Source organism: Carassius gibelio, chromosome B6 (genome assembly GCF_023724105.1).
Source record: "Carassius gibelio isolate Cgi1373 ecotype wild population from Czech Republic chromosome B6, carGib1.2-hapl.c, whole genome shotgun sequence".
NCBI lineage: Eukaryota > Metazoa > Chordata > Actinopteri > Cypriniformes > Cyprinidae > Carassius > Carassius gibelio.
The window spans coordinates 10864211-10875658 of NC_068401.1; the positions used below are offsets into that span (position 1 = coordinate 10864211).

At 40.5% G+C, this 11448-nt stretch overlaps 1 protein-coding gene across 1 annotated transcript; it reads left to right on the forward strand.

The window, feature by feature from the left end:
- The first annotated feature begins 1081 nt into the window (after positions 1–1081).
- LOC127959008 (transcription factor HES-1) lies at positions 1082–2927 on the forward strand. The gene is made up of 4 exons (XM_052558012.1): positions 1082–1469; positions 1604–1699; positions 1812–1899; positions 2088–2927. Exons 1-4 carry the CDS (start codon positions 1362–1364, stop codon positions 2606–2608), a joined length of 813 nt encoding a protein of 270 aa, XP_052413972.1. The 5' UTR covers positions 1082–1361; the 3' UTR covers positions 2609–2927.
- The last annotated feature ends 8521 nt before the right edge of the window (positions 2928–11448 follow it).

Consider the following 11448-nt stretch of genomic DNA (forward strand, 5'->3'; position numbering starts at 1 on the left):
TCATAGCACACATAAAGACGTGACGAAGTACAGACAGAAAAGCATGAATGAATTCAGTGTTTTGTGGCGTTTGTTTGCGAACTCATCCGGGTATCATAAAACCATGACCTAAATTAGAGTCGCTTCTGTCAAGGACGCGTACAGTGCGCGCTTTCGGTCTGAAATATCTTCACACTGGCTCGCATTCCGATAAGCCCGATCGAGCTCTCAGTGGGCGTGGTTTTCCCAGGCTTTTAGAACAGCAGCTGCTATTTACCTTCCCTCTAATGTAAACCACCACCGCCACCCCTAGCCCGCCAGCCAAACCTCAACCACCGAGGTAATAAAACATCCTGGCACGTGCTCCACATTCACAATAGCGCTCGTGAGCCGACAGATGTCAAAATGCCAACAGCAGCGACGCGCTTAAAGAAATAGCTACACTGCTGCCTTGTCAAATGAACTACAAAGTAACATGTTTAAAACACCAAAATTGAAAGCCTACATTTAATTGCTTTTTAAAGTTCAATCAAAACTTTAGGCTGCAATGATAATTATGAAAATATTTAAACCACTTTAAATCGAATGAGAACAATTATAATGAAAAGTTTAACTGATTTCCTAAAGTGTAACTTGACAGTCTTATTATCTTCATTTTTTCCTCAGATTTCTAAAACTAAGACCACTTAAAATGTTACACTGTAACACATTCCGGTCTTCACAACAGGCAGTTTTTCGGTTGTAGCAAAAGGCAAACTCACATGCATTTCCATTACTATTGCAATAGGCTAGTAAACTTTTTCACGTCTTAAACTTTCTATAATGAGCAGGGCGTAGGTATGTTTGTATATACTTACTTAGTTTCAATGGATCTATATGCGTATTGAATTATGATTACAAAGTTTGCTGTGTCTTCGCGGAGACTGGCTCTTAAGTGTTAATATGTAAACTGAATGATTGAAGGCAGTCCCGGTTGTGCCATAAACCCGGCCGCGCGCCATTGGCCACCCGCTCAAACGCTAAACAACCAATGGAGGGGCGCCGACCACGAGCCATCCTCCCCTCTGGCCGCGTGTCCCTCACGCTGATTGGTAGAAAGTTACTGTGGGAAAGAAAGTTTGGGAAGTTTCACACGAGCCGTTCGCGTGCAGTCGGAGATATAAATAAGACCAACACGACGCTGAGACAGGCAGTTGCTACGACCGCTGGCACACGGTGAAATCAGAGACTGTGACATCATTGCCCGCACCAGTTGAACTCGGGACACTTCGTGCGGATATCCATTCATATCTGGAACTGTATCTGCCTACCGCGTTCAGTCTAGTACAAGACACAAGAAGATTTCTTTTTAAACAGATCTCAAAGGATACTTCCCAGAGAAGATGCCTGCCGATATCATGGAAAAAAACTCATCTTCTCCGGTTGCCGCGACTCCGGCGAGCATGAACACTACACCTGACAAACCCAAAACGGCTTCTGAGCACAGAAAGGTTTGTATTGATTCTGAACTGTAGCACATTTATTTCCAAACAGCGCGCATATCTACGATGCATTGAGAAATAGTTCCCAAAGTAGTTAGACGCCTTGACTTATATATTTATTTATTTTTTCTTTTGCATTTTAGTCTTCTAAACCTATTATGGAGAAAAGAAGAAGAGCGCGAATCAACGAAAGCTTGGGTCAGCTGAAAACGCTAATCTTGGATGCTCTGAAAAAAGATGTAAGTAGCCTACTGGATGTCTGATTGATCCTTACAATTACATCTGGATTGAATACTGATGAATCTCATCACACAGCCGCCTATATCTAAATCAATCCCTATTTTCACACAGAGCTCCAGACATTCTAAACTTGAGAAAGCGGACATCCTGGAGATGACCGTGAAACATCTTAGAAATATGCAGCGGGTGCAAATGACCGGTAAGTCGCCAGTCTAATGAACAACTAGAAAATAAGTAGCTTTATGAGAACTTCCATGCAGGAACTCTGCTTTCTGCACTTGATTTAAATGCTGCGATATATTTAGTTTCCTCTACTGAATTCAACTAGATTGAAAGCAGTTTTAGAAATGGATTGAAACTCATGGTCTTACCTCATTCTCCCATCAGCTGCCCTGAACACGGATCCCACCGTTCTTGGGAAATACAGAGCTGGATTCAGTGAATGCATGAACGAGGTGACCCGGTTCCTGTCCACCTGTGAAGGGGTTAACACCGAGGTCAGGACCCGGCTGCTGGGTCACTTAGCCAGCTGCATGACACAGATCAACGCCATGAATTATCCAACACAGCACCAGATACCTGCCGGGCCTCCTCATCCATCCTTCAGTCAGCCAATGGTTCAGATCCCCAGCGCGAATCAGCAAGCCAACGTTGTGCCTCTTAGCGGAGTCCCCTGCAAAAGCGGATCTTCCTCCAACTTGACTTCTGACGCAACAAAAGTATACGGAGGCTTCCAGCTCGTGCCGGCAACAGACGGACAGTTCGCCTTTTTGATTCCTAACGCTGCCTTTGCTCCAAACGGTCCCGTTATTCCAGTGTATGCCAACAATTCCAGCACACCGGTTCCGGTGGCCGTGTCTCCGGGAGCACCGTCCGTCACATCAGATTCCGTTTGGCGGCCTTGGTAAACTATAAAGAAAATAATAATAAAAAGAAAAACTCTTAAAGACTCTTAAAAGACAAATGACACTTGTTTTCTTTGTTCAGCGTTACTTTTTTTGTTCTTTTTTTTTTGTATGAAAATGTGTTTTAAGAGATGATGCACTATATTTGTATAGATCAAAAGTGAGAAAAGTTCATATTGAAATAAGTTTTGTATTGTTGAATTCCGTTGAATGCATTTTTTATATTTGCGGTATCTTTTCCACGTTGTGATGCCAAAGATATGTTGAATGCGCTTTCAAGTTTCTTCTTTTTGGAAGATAAATAAATTACATCAAAATGAAACGTTTTGCCTTCGTGTTTAGTTTTATTCTACGTTTTCACAGTTTGTGAGCCTTTTAATATTCTTACCTTAAAACAAGCAACATCTCGGTCCATATCACATGCACATTTAGACAAAATATTCTGCAGTGTTTCTCATAGTCACAGAATATCACAGTCTCAGGAAAACTTGTGTAAAGTGGCGGAGCACATTACACGGCCTCCACTGTAGTGTGGATGTAGGTCTACACTGCGTTCAGTGGGTTGCCCAAAGTCGTTCTAAGTATTTTTCTGTGACTAGCTTTTCATGGAAAGACGGAAAAGTCAAAAATCATTATAATCCACTTATAAAAATGTAGCAACATCTATCACTTGCAGCCTCGTTTTGGCTAGCTTAGTACTAGCATATGCTAAAAACCTCTTGATTGATTTATATCAAGTTTCTAATAAAGCTAGACTTTGTAAGGATTTCAATGGTGTCAAATTGTAGCCTAATTCAAAATGTATAACATTAGGCTATCGTTTAACAAGTTTTTTTTTTCACTTATCGCTTAAAAGCATTTTTATATAAAACTATAACTAGCAAATTAAATTGATATTCTCGTAAAAAAAGCTATTCATTTACTTTTTTTTTTTTTTTTTTTACAACTATAATTAGAAATTCAGAACCTTTCCGATGATAGGACGAACAGCAACCTGTTGGAAGAAGGTTTAATTAATACCCTTTATATCGCTTTACAGACATTTAAGTATTTTATCACGGCAGTTTATAAACATTACCGAATGCTCTTTATAAGTTGTGTGCAAGAAGAAGATTGCAAGCGGATGAGGATGTAGCTGAATGCAAAGTTCAGCAGCAAAGAAGAACGCCTGCAAACGATTTTTATTACACGACCATTTAGCGCCATCTAGTAATTCAAATATGAACTACATCTGCAGAGCCACCGAATGGATTGGTCAACACTCTCAGTTTAAAAGTTTAGGACACTTATTTGGTAATAAATATCCATATTACTTGCATAATGAGAGTTTGGAATTTTATTCATTTCTTTATAAAAAAATTCCACACTCAATAATTGATCATTATAATAAAGTATTAAGTTAAAAAAGTGGGCTACATTTTAAATACGCTTAGGCGTTTTTATCGGTGTGCATAAAGGATGCAGAAATCTTTACACACATCTCACACTGCTTTTTTTCCGTTTAAAACAGGAAAACACTTGACATGATGAAACGTTTCCTCCTTTATGCATCCCTATGTTTCCCAGGTGTTTGTTGCCTATAGCTATTTCAGTGTGGCCATTCTTTGAAGGGGGCATTGCAGGTGTTTGCAATTACCTGCTTTGAGGCACAAAGTGTGGATCAGTGCAATCATTTTGAATATCCATCACACCTTTTCTGGTGCAGAGAGTATAGAGATTGAAACCACATGTTAGAGGAAAACCTGTGAGGACATGCTCATCTTGAAACGGTCACCATGCTTTTGCCAACCTTAACTTTGAGCGCACCACCACCTCGACAGATTTACAATGTTGTGGCGGGCCACGCATTCATTTCCTGTTTATACCAAGGTTACAGCTGGATCCAGAGGCAAGCGGCACAGCCCAAGAAAAACCACCCGACCCCCTTCAGACGTGCTTTCCCCTTCCCCTCCTCTGGAGGACAGCTTTACGAGGGGCTCAGGTTACTGGTGCGCTGACCACTGTGCCGGGGCGCCCGTGCACATGTCACAACATGACCAGAGGGTTAGCCAGCATGCATGTCAATGAACTTTTCCCACACTCTGTGCAAATGCTAAACGCTCGAGAGGAGAAAGAAGGGGCAAAAAGGGAGAAAAATAAAAAGGACTAAACGAAAGCCCCCTCTCTGCTTCCGCCTTGGCTCTTAAGTGTTACCATATGGCAAGATCTCTCCCTCTCTCGTTCTTTTTCTCATTCTCTCTCTCTCTCTCCTTCTTTCTCTCTCTTAACTCGTCATCATTACCGGCTTGTCTTTGATTGTAGCCCTGACAAGCCTGGGATTTATGATTTAAGCACAGGGATTGCTGTGCCAAGCTCTGGACTCGCTATGCAGCCCTCTTTCTCCCATTCGTACTCCTTTCCCCTCTCTCGCCCTCTCCTGCAGTTGCAGGGGAAAGGCTGTTTTCTGGCAGGAAATGAATAGCTCCCAGATGAGCTGAGGAACCTGAGAGGTCGTGAGAAAGAGGCGAACCCCCTTCCCACAGCCGGCGCACTGCCAGCCGCCGGGGGAATGTGGGAGAGCGTCTCTCTGACACACGCATCAACTCTCCCGCTGCTTGCCCAAACACCCCACCGCCTGCCTGCCTGCCAGCAAGCGCTGACGCACAGGGCCCATCTGAGGGGGGTAGAGTGGAGATGATTGGGGCAGTATGTGGGTAGTTAGACAGCAGAGGCATAGCCTACATGAGGACAAGAGCAGGGGATGGGAAAGAGGATGGAATGATGAAAGCCATGACAAGAAGAACACGTTCTCTAAATATAGAGTTACAGAGGTTATACATGCACTAAGTGTTTTTATCTGAGGGAAGCAAAACCTGGAGAGTCGATTACAACTAGTTGCAAATGCAGAACAACAAATTCATTATTATATCATTCATAATGTTCACTTCAATATACCCTTTAATGTATTACCTTGTGATGATCGCTATGCCAAAAAAAGTGTCTGTTTAATTATTATGGGTTGTTTCACTTTTGTATAAACATAAAGCGTAACTTGGTTTGAGATTGAGAGCCTCTAAACAACTTTTTCAAGTTCTCAGACAGGAGCAGCAATGGTCAAGGGCTTTCACTCTGACAGGAGCAAATAAGGATTAATGTGAATGACCAATGAGTAATCAAAGTGACACTTTTGGCACGGGAGATGAAGGAGATGGCAAAGGCTCTGCTGTATTTAACGTTGAAGGAAAACAAATAACTAAACACTATATAGATGCACGGAAATTCTTTCAAAAGAATAAAGGAATACATTTATTTTGCCTGTATGGCAAAAAAGGTATAATTTTAAAATGTACCGCTTAAGAGAGTCCACTTAGTATTGAAATGTTTTGGCTTAATGTGGCTTGTTATGCATAATAAATACATAACATCTAAAATACTCTGCTGTTTCTGGTCACTATGATTTTTTACAGTTTTTGAAAAAGTCTCAAAAATGCTGCAGTTACAGTAAATACAGTAATATAGTGAAACTTGTTTACAATTAACAATTATATTAAAATTATTCCTGTGATTGCAAATCTGAATTATGTCCTTCATGAATAAAGGTATTAAAGTCCCTTAAAATCAAATAAAAATATAAATAAACAAATAAACAGACAAACTTACTGACCCCAAACTTTAAAAAGGTAGTGTGAATATATATATTAAGGTATTTGCTTATCTTTAAGCTACCTCTCAACTAAAAACTTCTCCATAGCAAAGACAAATATGTAAAGACATAAAATGAATATAATAGAATATAATAAGGGTATAAAACACAGTCTGTGAAGCCAGTTTGTTACTCTTGTATACACCATTTTATTTTAAATCTTCTAATTAATAATGGATCGACCAGTTGAAAATGGATCACACAAAATTGAATTTACAGTTGCAGGAGCTCTCCTGCACTTTTTGGTTACTTTCGAAGTTCTATTCCTGTAAATCATCTACAATACAATCAATACATTTCCTTTCTGGATGACTAATGTCTTTGGTGTTTTGTATTTGTGTGAATACTGACACTTTACCGGCACTTTTCTTTTTAATCTAAAGCTGCAAGGTTTTTTGGTCACCAAGAGACGGATATGAACTTCAAGAGACGTTTTCCTGTGATAGGCTTGAGTGATGTCCGTCAGGTCCTTTGGGAATCTTGGATGTATATTTACACACACAGACAGGCATACAGACATATGCATGAGACAAAACACACAAAAGGCAACTCTGTGGCTGTTGTTGTATTTCTACTTCAAATAACTTGTCCAATATCAGCTCTAGGAAATGTTTTAAAGCTTACTCCATTTTTCAACTTGTGTACTGCAATCTTACAGAACACACACTGTTTTAATCCTAGAGTGAAATTATTGTCTGCTTCAGTCTACATTCTTTTCTTAAGATTAGGTGGTGCTTGTATTCTGAAATTTCGCTCACGTTTTGACGTTTTGTTCCCATTGTCATTCTTCTGGACTTTGCGGTACCAGATAGAGAGGCTCAAATCATGCTAAAGGTTCCATGAGCTTCTGAAACAGAGGGATGTGAAATGGCATTATCCCACCGCCTCTCACACCGTCCACGCAAAATGGTTTAAGCCGCATCGATGCTTCCGTGGGCCACTGGCTAATCCCCTTTCTTGTATAAAACCAGTGGCGGGACTGCTACATCGCTGGGCAGTGCGATAGTGCACTAGTGTGACAAGCCATTAAAGTGCGGTACTGTCTGTGTGTTTATTTACATTCTTGTCTTTCAGATCCACCACGAGCTTTTATTCTTGCCAGCGATCACTCTGGGATGGTACTCTGATCTGACACCCACAGGCTGCTGTTCTGCCGATGCTCTTTTGCATCAGACATAATGAGACGGGTAGGGGTGGGCTACTAAGGTTGCATCACGTGTGACATATCTTTTTAATGTCCATTTTTTAAGAGGGTTAGTTATGTTTTTATTCTTTCTTTCTTATAAAAGATAGTTGTAGGACAGTTGAGCATGTTCAAAAGGTAATTGAGTCCTGTATCAGAATCTACCAATGCCCCCTGGTGGCTTCAAAGTCATACTGCAAATATAAAAGTGTACATGGTTCAGGTGGGAAAACTAACTTGAAGCAAACCTGTTCAAACATATGACTTTTTTTTTCACACTTGTCGTTCAATTTTACAGTGTAATATTTGTGCAAAATGTTAATTCTCAGTTCAATCTTACTCACCTGGCATTCACTGAAATGTGGTCTTGTTTCAGTGGTGCACAAGTGTTTTTTTTTTTGCCAATACAAGTCAAATAATTTTTTTCGGGTGAGTAAATGATTTAATACGTTTTTTTTTATTTTTAACCAGTGAAAATGGAACTTGTTATGGTGCATCCATAGAGCAAATCACATTAATCAGACTAAAAATATCCATTATTGAAACAGTTCACTAAAGTGCACTGGAGGGAGGGAGACGGAGAACCCTGTTCCCATGTTTCTCAATGCAGCTTCCTTTTACCCCTGTAAGCCAGAACCCTCTACAAATGGTGTCAGAGTAATCAGCAGTGACTTGAAATATGTGGCGTCATTGAAATGTGGATTCTGTGACTAATGTTTTTATAATCCTCCTTTGAGCAGTGGCCTGTCTCGAGAAGGCATTGGAGGTATTCAGTTTGCATTCCCTTTTAGATCAAAAATCTGCCTTTATTAGCATAATTTAGGTGAGATTTCTATGTATGAGGCCTAGGAGAATATTAATAATAGTCAGATTGTATTACCATCTCTGTGTAAGACTGCATGATGTCCACTGAAAGCAGGGTCAATTTGATTAAGATGCAATTGTTTCTACATTTCAGCACTTAGACATTGTGGCCATATCCAATCGGTGCCTACACATTCGTTAAGTGCTGCACATGGAACATCTGTGTATTTTTAGAGGTCTTCTGTATACTATTAATGTAGACTTTATTTTACAGTTTACTGGGGTTTCGTAAGCAAATACCTATATAAACACACCACATTCACTATATGGACATTCCTTTTGGCTCTACACGGTACGTCTTGTGTCTTGCATATCAATGCAGTCTGCAGTAAAAATGTAGATGTGCTGTAGAATAAAGACCCTTCTTGCATTCATTTATAGACATTCGGTGGAATCTACATGCTTTTAAGAACTTTCTTTCAAACCAAACTTTTAAAACTGAAGCCCCCTTCTATAAACGTTTCAGTGTTACAGTCCATTTTGCAGTCTCACCTCCAAAAAAAAAAAAAAAAAAAAAAAATCCCTGTAAATCCAAACCTTTTGTAGTGGCAGCAGCAAACTCCTGTAGTTCCCAGGATTCTCTTTGACAGCATGTCGTGCTATACGAGACAGCCGTGCAGACATATAGAAATCTAACAAGATTTTTTCCTCTGCGCCGCTTGTCTGGTTAAATGGTGAAGAAAGACATGTAACCATGGTGAGATGATAGTAAAGCTCCATAAAATGATGGGGGAAACTGGAAAAGGCTTTAGTTTCTTGGCGAGTAATAGATGTAAAGAATATTGGAGTTCTACAATAGAGTCGGACACAGATCAGTCCTCAGCAGAAAGCTAAACAGGTGGTCACTGAAAACACAGAGAGAGAATGTGAAATCATTCTGTGGTATAGATTTCACTGATAGGGCCCAAGGGGTTATTTGCTGCCTTGTTCCTTAGGAAGCTCAAAAATATTTCAAGTCCTTATATCCTGGGAAACTCTGACGGAAATATCCCTACAACTGTAGGCCTCCACTGAAAGTAATAATTCTCACAATTCAAATTCTTTCATAGTTTATTCTCCAACGACGCTCATGTTTCTTTCTTAGAGCACAAAAGATGAAGTCTTGCAGAATATCTGGTACTCTTTTCAACTGAAAGTTAATTTAAAAAATCCACATAAAAGTGGTCCACACAAATTGTGTTCACTTTTTCCCTGAAAATCTCTCTCAGTTCACTTACTCAATGAACCGGTTGCAATAGTTATCAGCTCACCGGAAGGGAGGATTATCAGTGAATAATGAACTTAATTTTGGTCTGCATTTGCCACACAAAGCTATCATGTGCTTTCAGAAGACTTGAACTATTTTGTACAAACTGTATGAACCACTTCTACATCCCCTTTGAAGTCAGAAAGTGAGCAATAAATTATTTTAAAAATCATTAGATGAAAACAAATATTTCCATAAGAGATACATTTATGATGGATGGACGGATGGAAAGTCAGACAGCTAGCTAGCTAGCTAGAAAGATACATAGATAGTCAGTCAGTCATTGAGGCATCTGTTGCACACAGTTGTATAAAGCAGTTATTCCATTAAGACAATAGGTCAGACTAGATTACATTAAAAACTGAGATTTCTTCTTCTATTTTTGACAGAGCTCTGAATGAAAAATCTAGTATAAACATATATCACCAGGATTTTTTAAGCAAAGTGTGGGTCATCTGTGGGTTTGGTGTGTGCATGAATGTGTCTTCCCCCTAGAATGCATTTGTGTGTAATCATAGAGTCGTAATGACAGACTACCTTAGGATAAGATGCGAGATGTTCGGAGCGGATGCTTTAGGTGTGAGATAAACTGGAAGTTTTGTGAATTTGATCATGTTGGACTGACAGCGGGATGTGTGTATGGTTCTGCTTAAGTGAGCCTGAAGAATCCGTGTGGATCTCGTACTGGGAGAATGAGCTCCTTTCATCACTTGTAGTGTGCCGTTCCTCAGGAAGTTTAAAAAAAGATTGGATGCAGGCTTACTGTCTCTTTTCCCTCCCTCACAAATCTCTCCTGTGCAAGTTATACAGGCACACAGAGTCACATAACAACCCATGTTACATCATGACATCATTAAAACCTTGGCTATGCAAATTGGCATACAGAAATTTTAATTGTTAATATTAAGTAATTTATGGTATTTATGTCTTTTACATTTATAAATAAATGAGTTGGTTTGGTTATGATTGGGCGCCAATATTCCTGATTTCCATTTAATATGAACAACATTCTTCTTGCTCATCATTTAACAAGAACAAAAAGAGTCTATTTCAAATTCTCCAGAGGCACATGATCATAAATAGTCATGTGTAAACTCTTGAGATGGCTCAATGGCTCTGAAATTCTCTCAAGACCACTACCAGAGGGACCTACACAGAAAAGAAGAACCCTTATTAGGCTTTTAGGAGAGCACCAAGAGAATAATGCCTATTTAACCTCAACATCTAAACCTTTCACCCAGTCAGACAAGATTTGCAAGAGACAAAAGAACCAGCACAATTAGAAAAGGCTCTGTATCAGGTACTAATGGAGCTTGAAGAGCAGAAGAAATCCCTGTGGTGTAGAGCATCATGTTTCCCCCAGCCGCTTCTCTGAAAAAGTGTTTTATCTGTCATCTAACCATCCCATTGCTTTGCCTCAGCTGTACACGGATAGAGCGATGGCAGGATAGGACGCGTAGAGTCAGGGCTGTCAGAGGGGACCACCTGCATAGTCCTCTTTTTCCTGTGGGATTACTGAGGGTGCGGGCCAGAGTCTGGAGGGGTTGTTGGTGGAGGTCCCAGGGTGGAGAGTGAGTGGCGTGGAAAGTCGAGCTGGCGTGAGGTGCCAGGAGGGTTCTGCCACATACTGCATGCTCCCCGTGCTGCCCCTTCACAGTCACATTGGTTTCCTGCCGTGCAGCTGCCAACTTGTCTTTCATGGGCCGGCCGCCTGGGCTGTCTCTCAGAGGTGGGAGCCTCTTTCACATTCAAAGCAGTCTCACAGAGTAACCACACATTCCCATACAAAAACTCAAAGATCCCCCAAGCACCCCCTCCTGCCCCACGCCAAGCTAGGCATAGCTTTCCCACCAGCGGCAGACAAATGT

Bases quoted from the DNA above. Each gene is read 5' to 3' on its own strand.
- LOC127959008 (XM_052558012.1), top strand. From the start codon at position 1,362: ATGCCTGCCGATATCATGGAAAAAAACTCATCTTCTCCGGTTGCCGCG. The intron at 1,470-1,603 runs GTTTGTATTGAT...TTTGCATTTTAG, and splicing joins CGGCTTCTGAGCACAGAAAG to TCTTCTAAACCTATTATGGA. The intron at 1,700-1,811 runs GTAAGTAGCCTA...ATTTTCACACAG, and splicing joins TGGATGCTCTGAAAAAAGAT to AGCTCCAGACATTCTAAACT.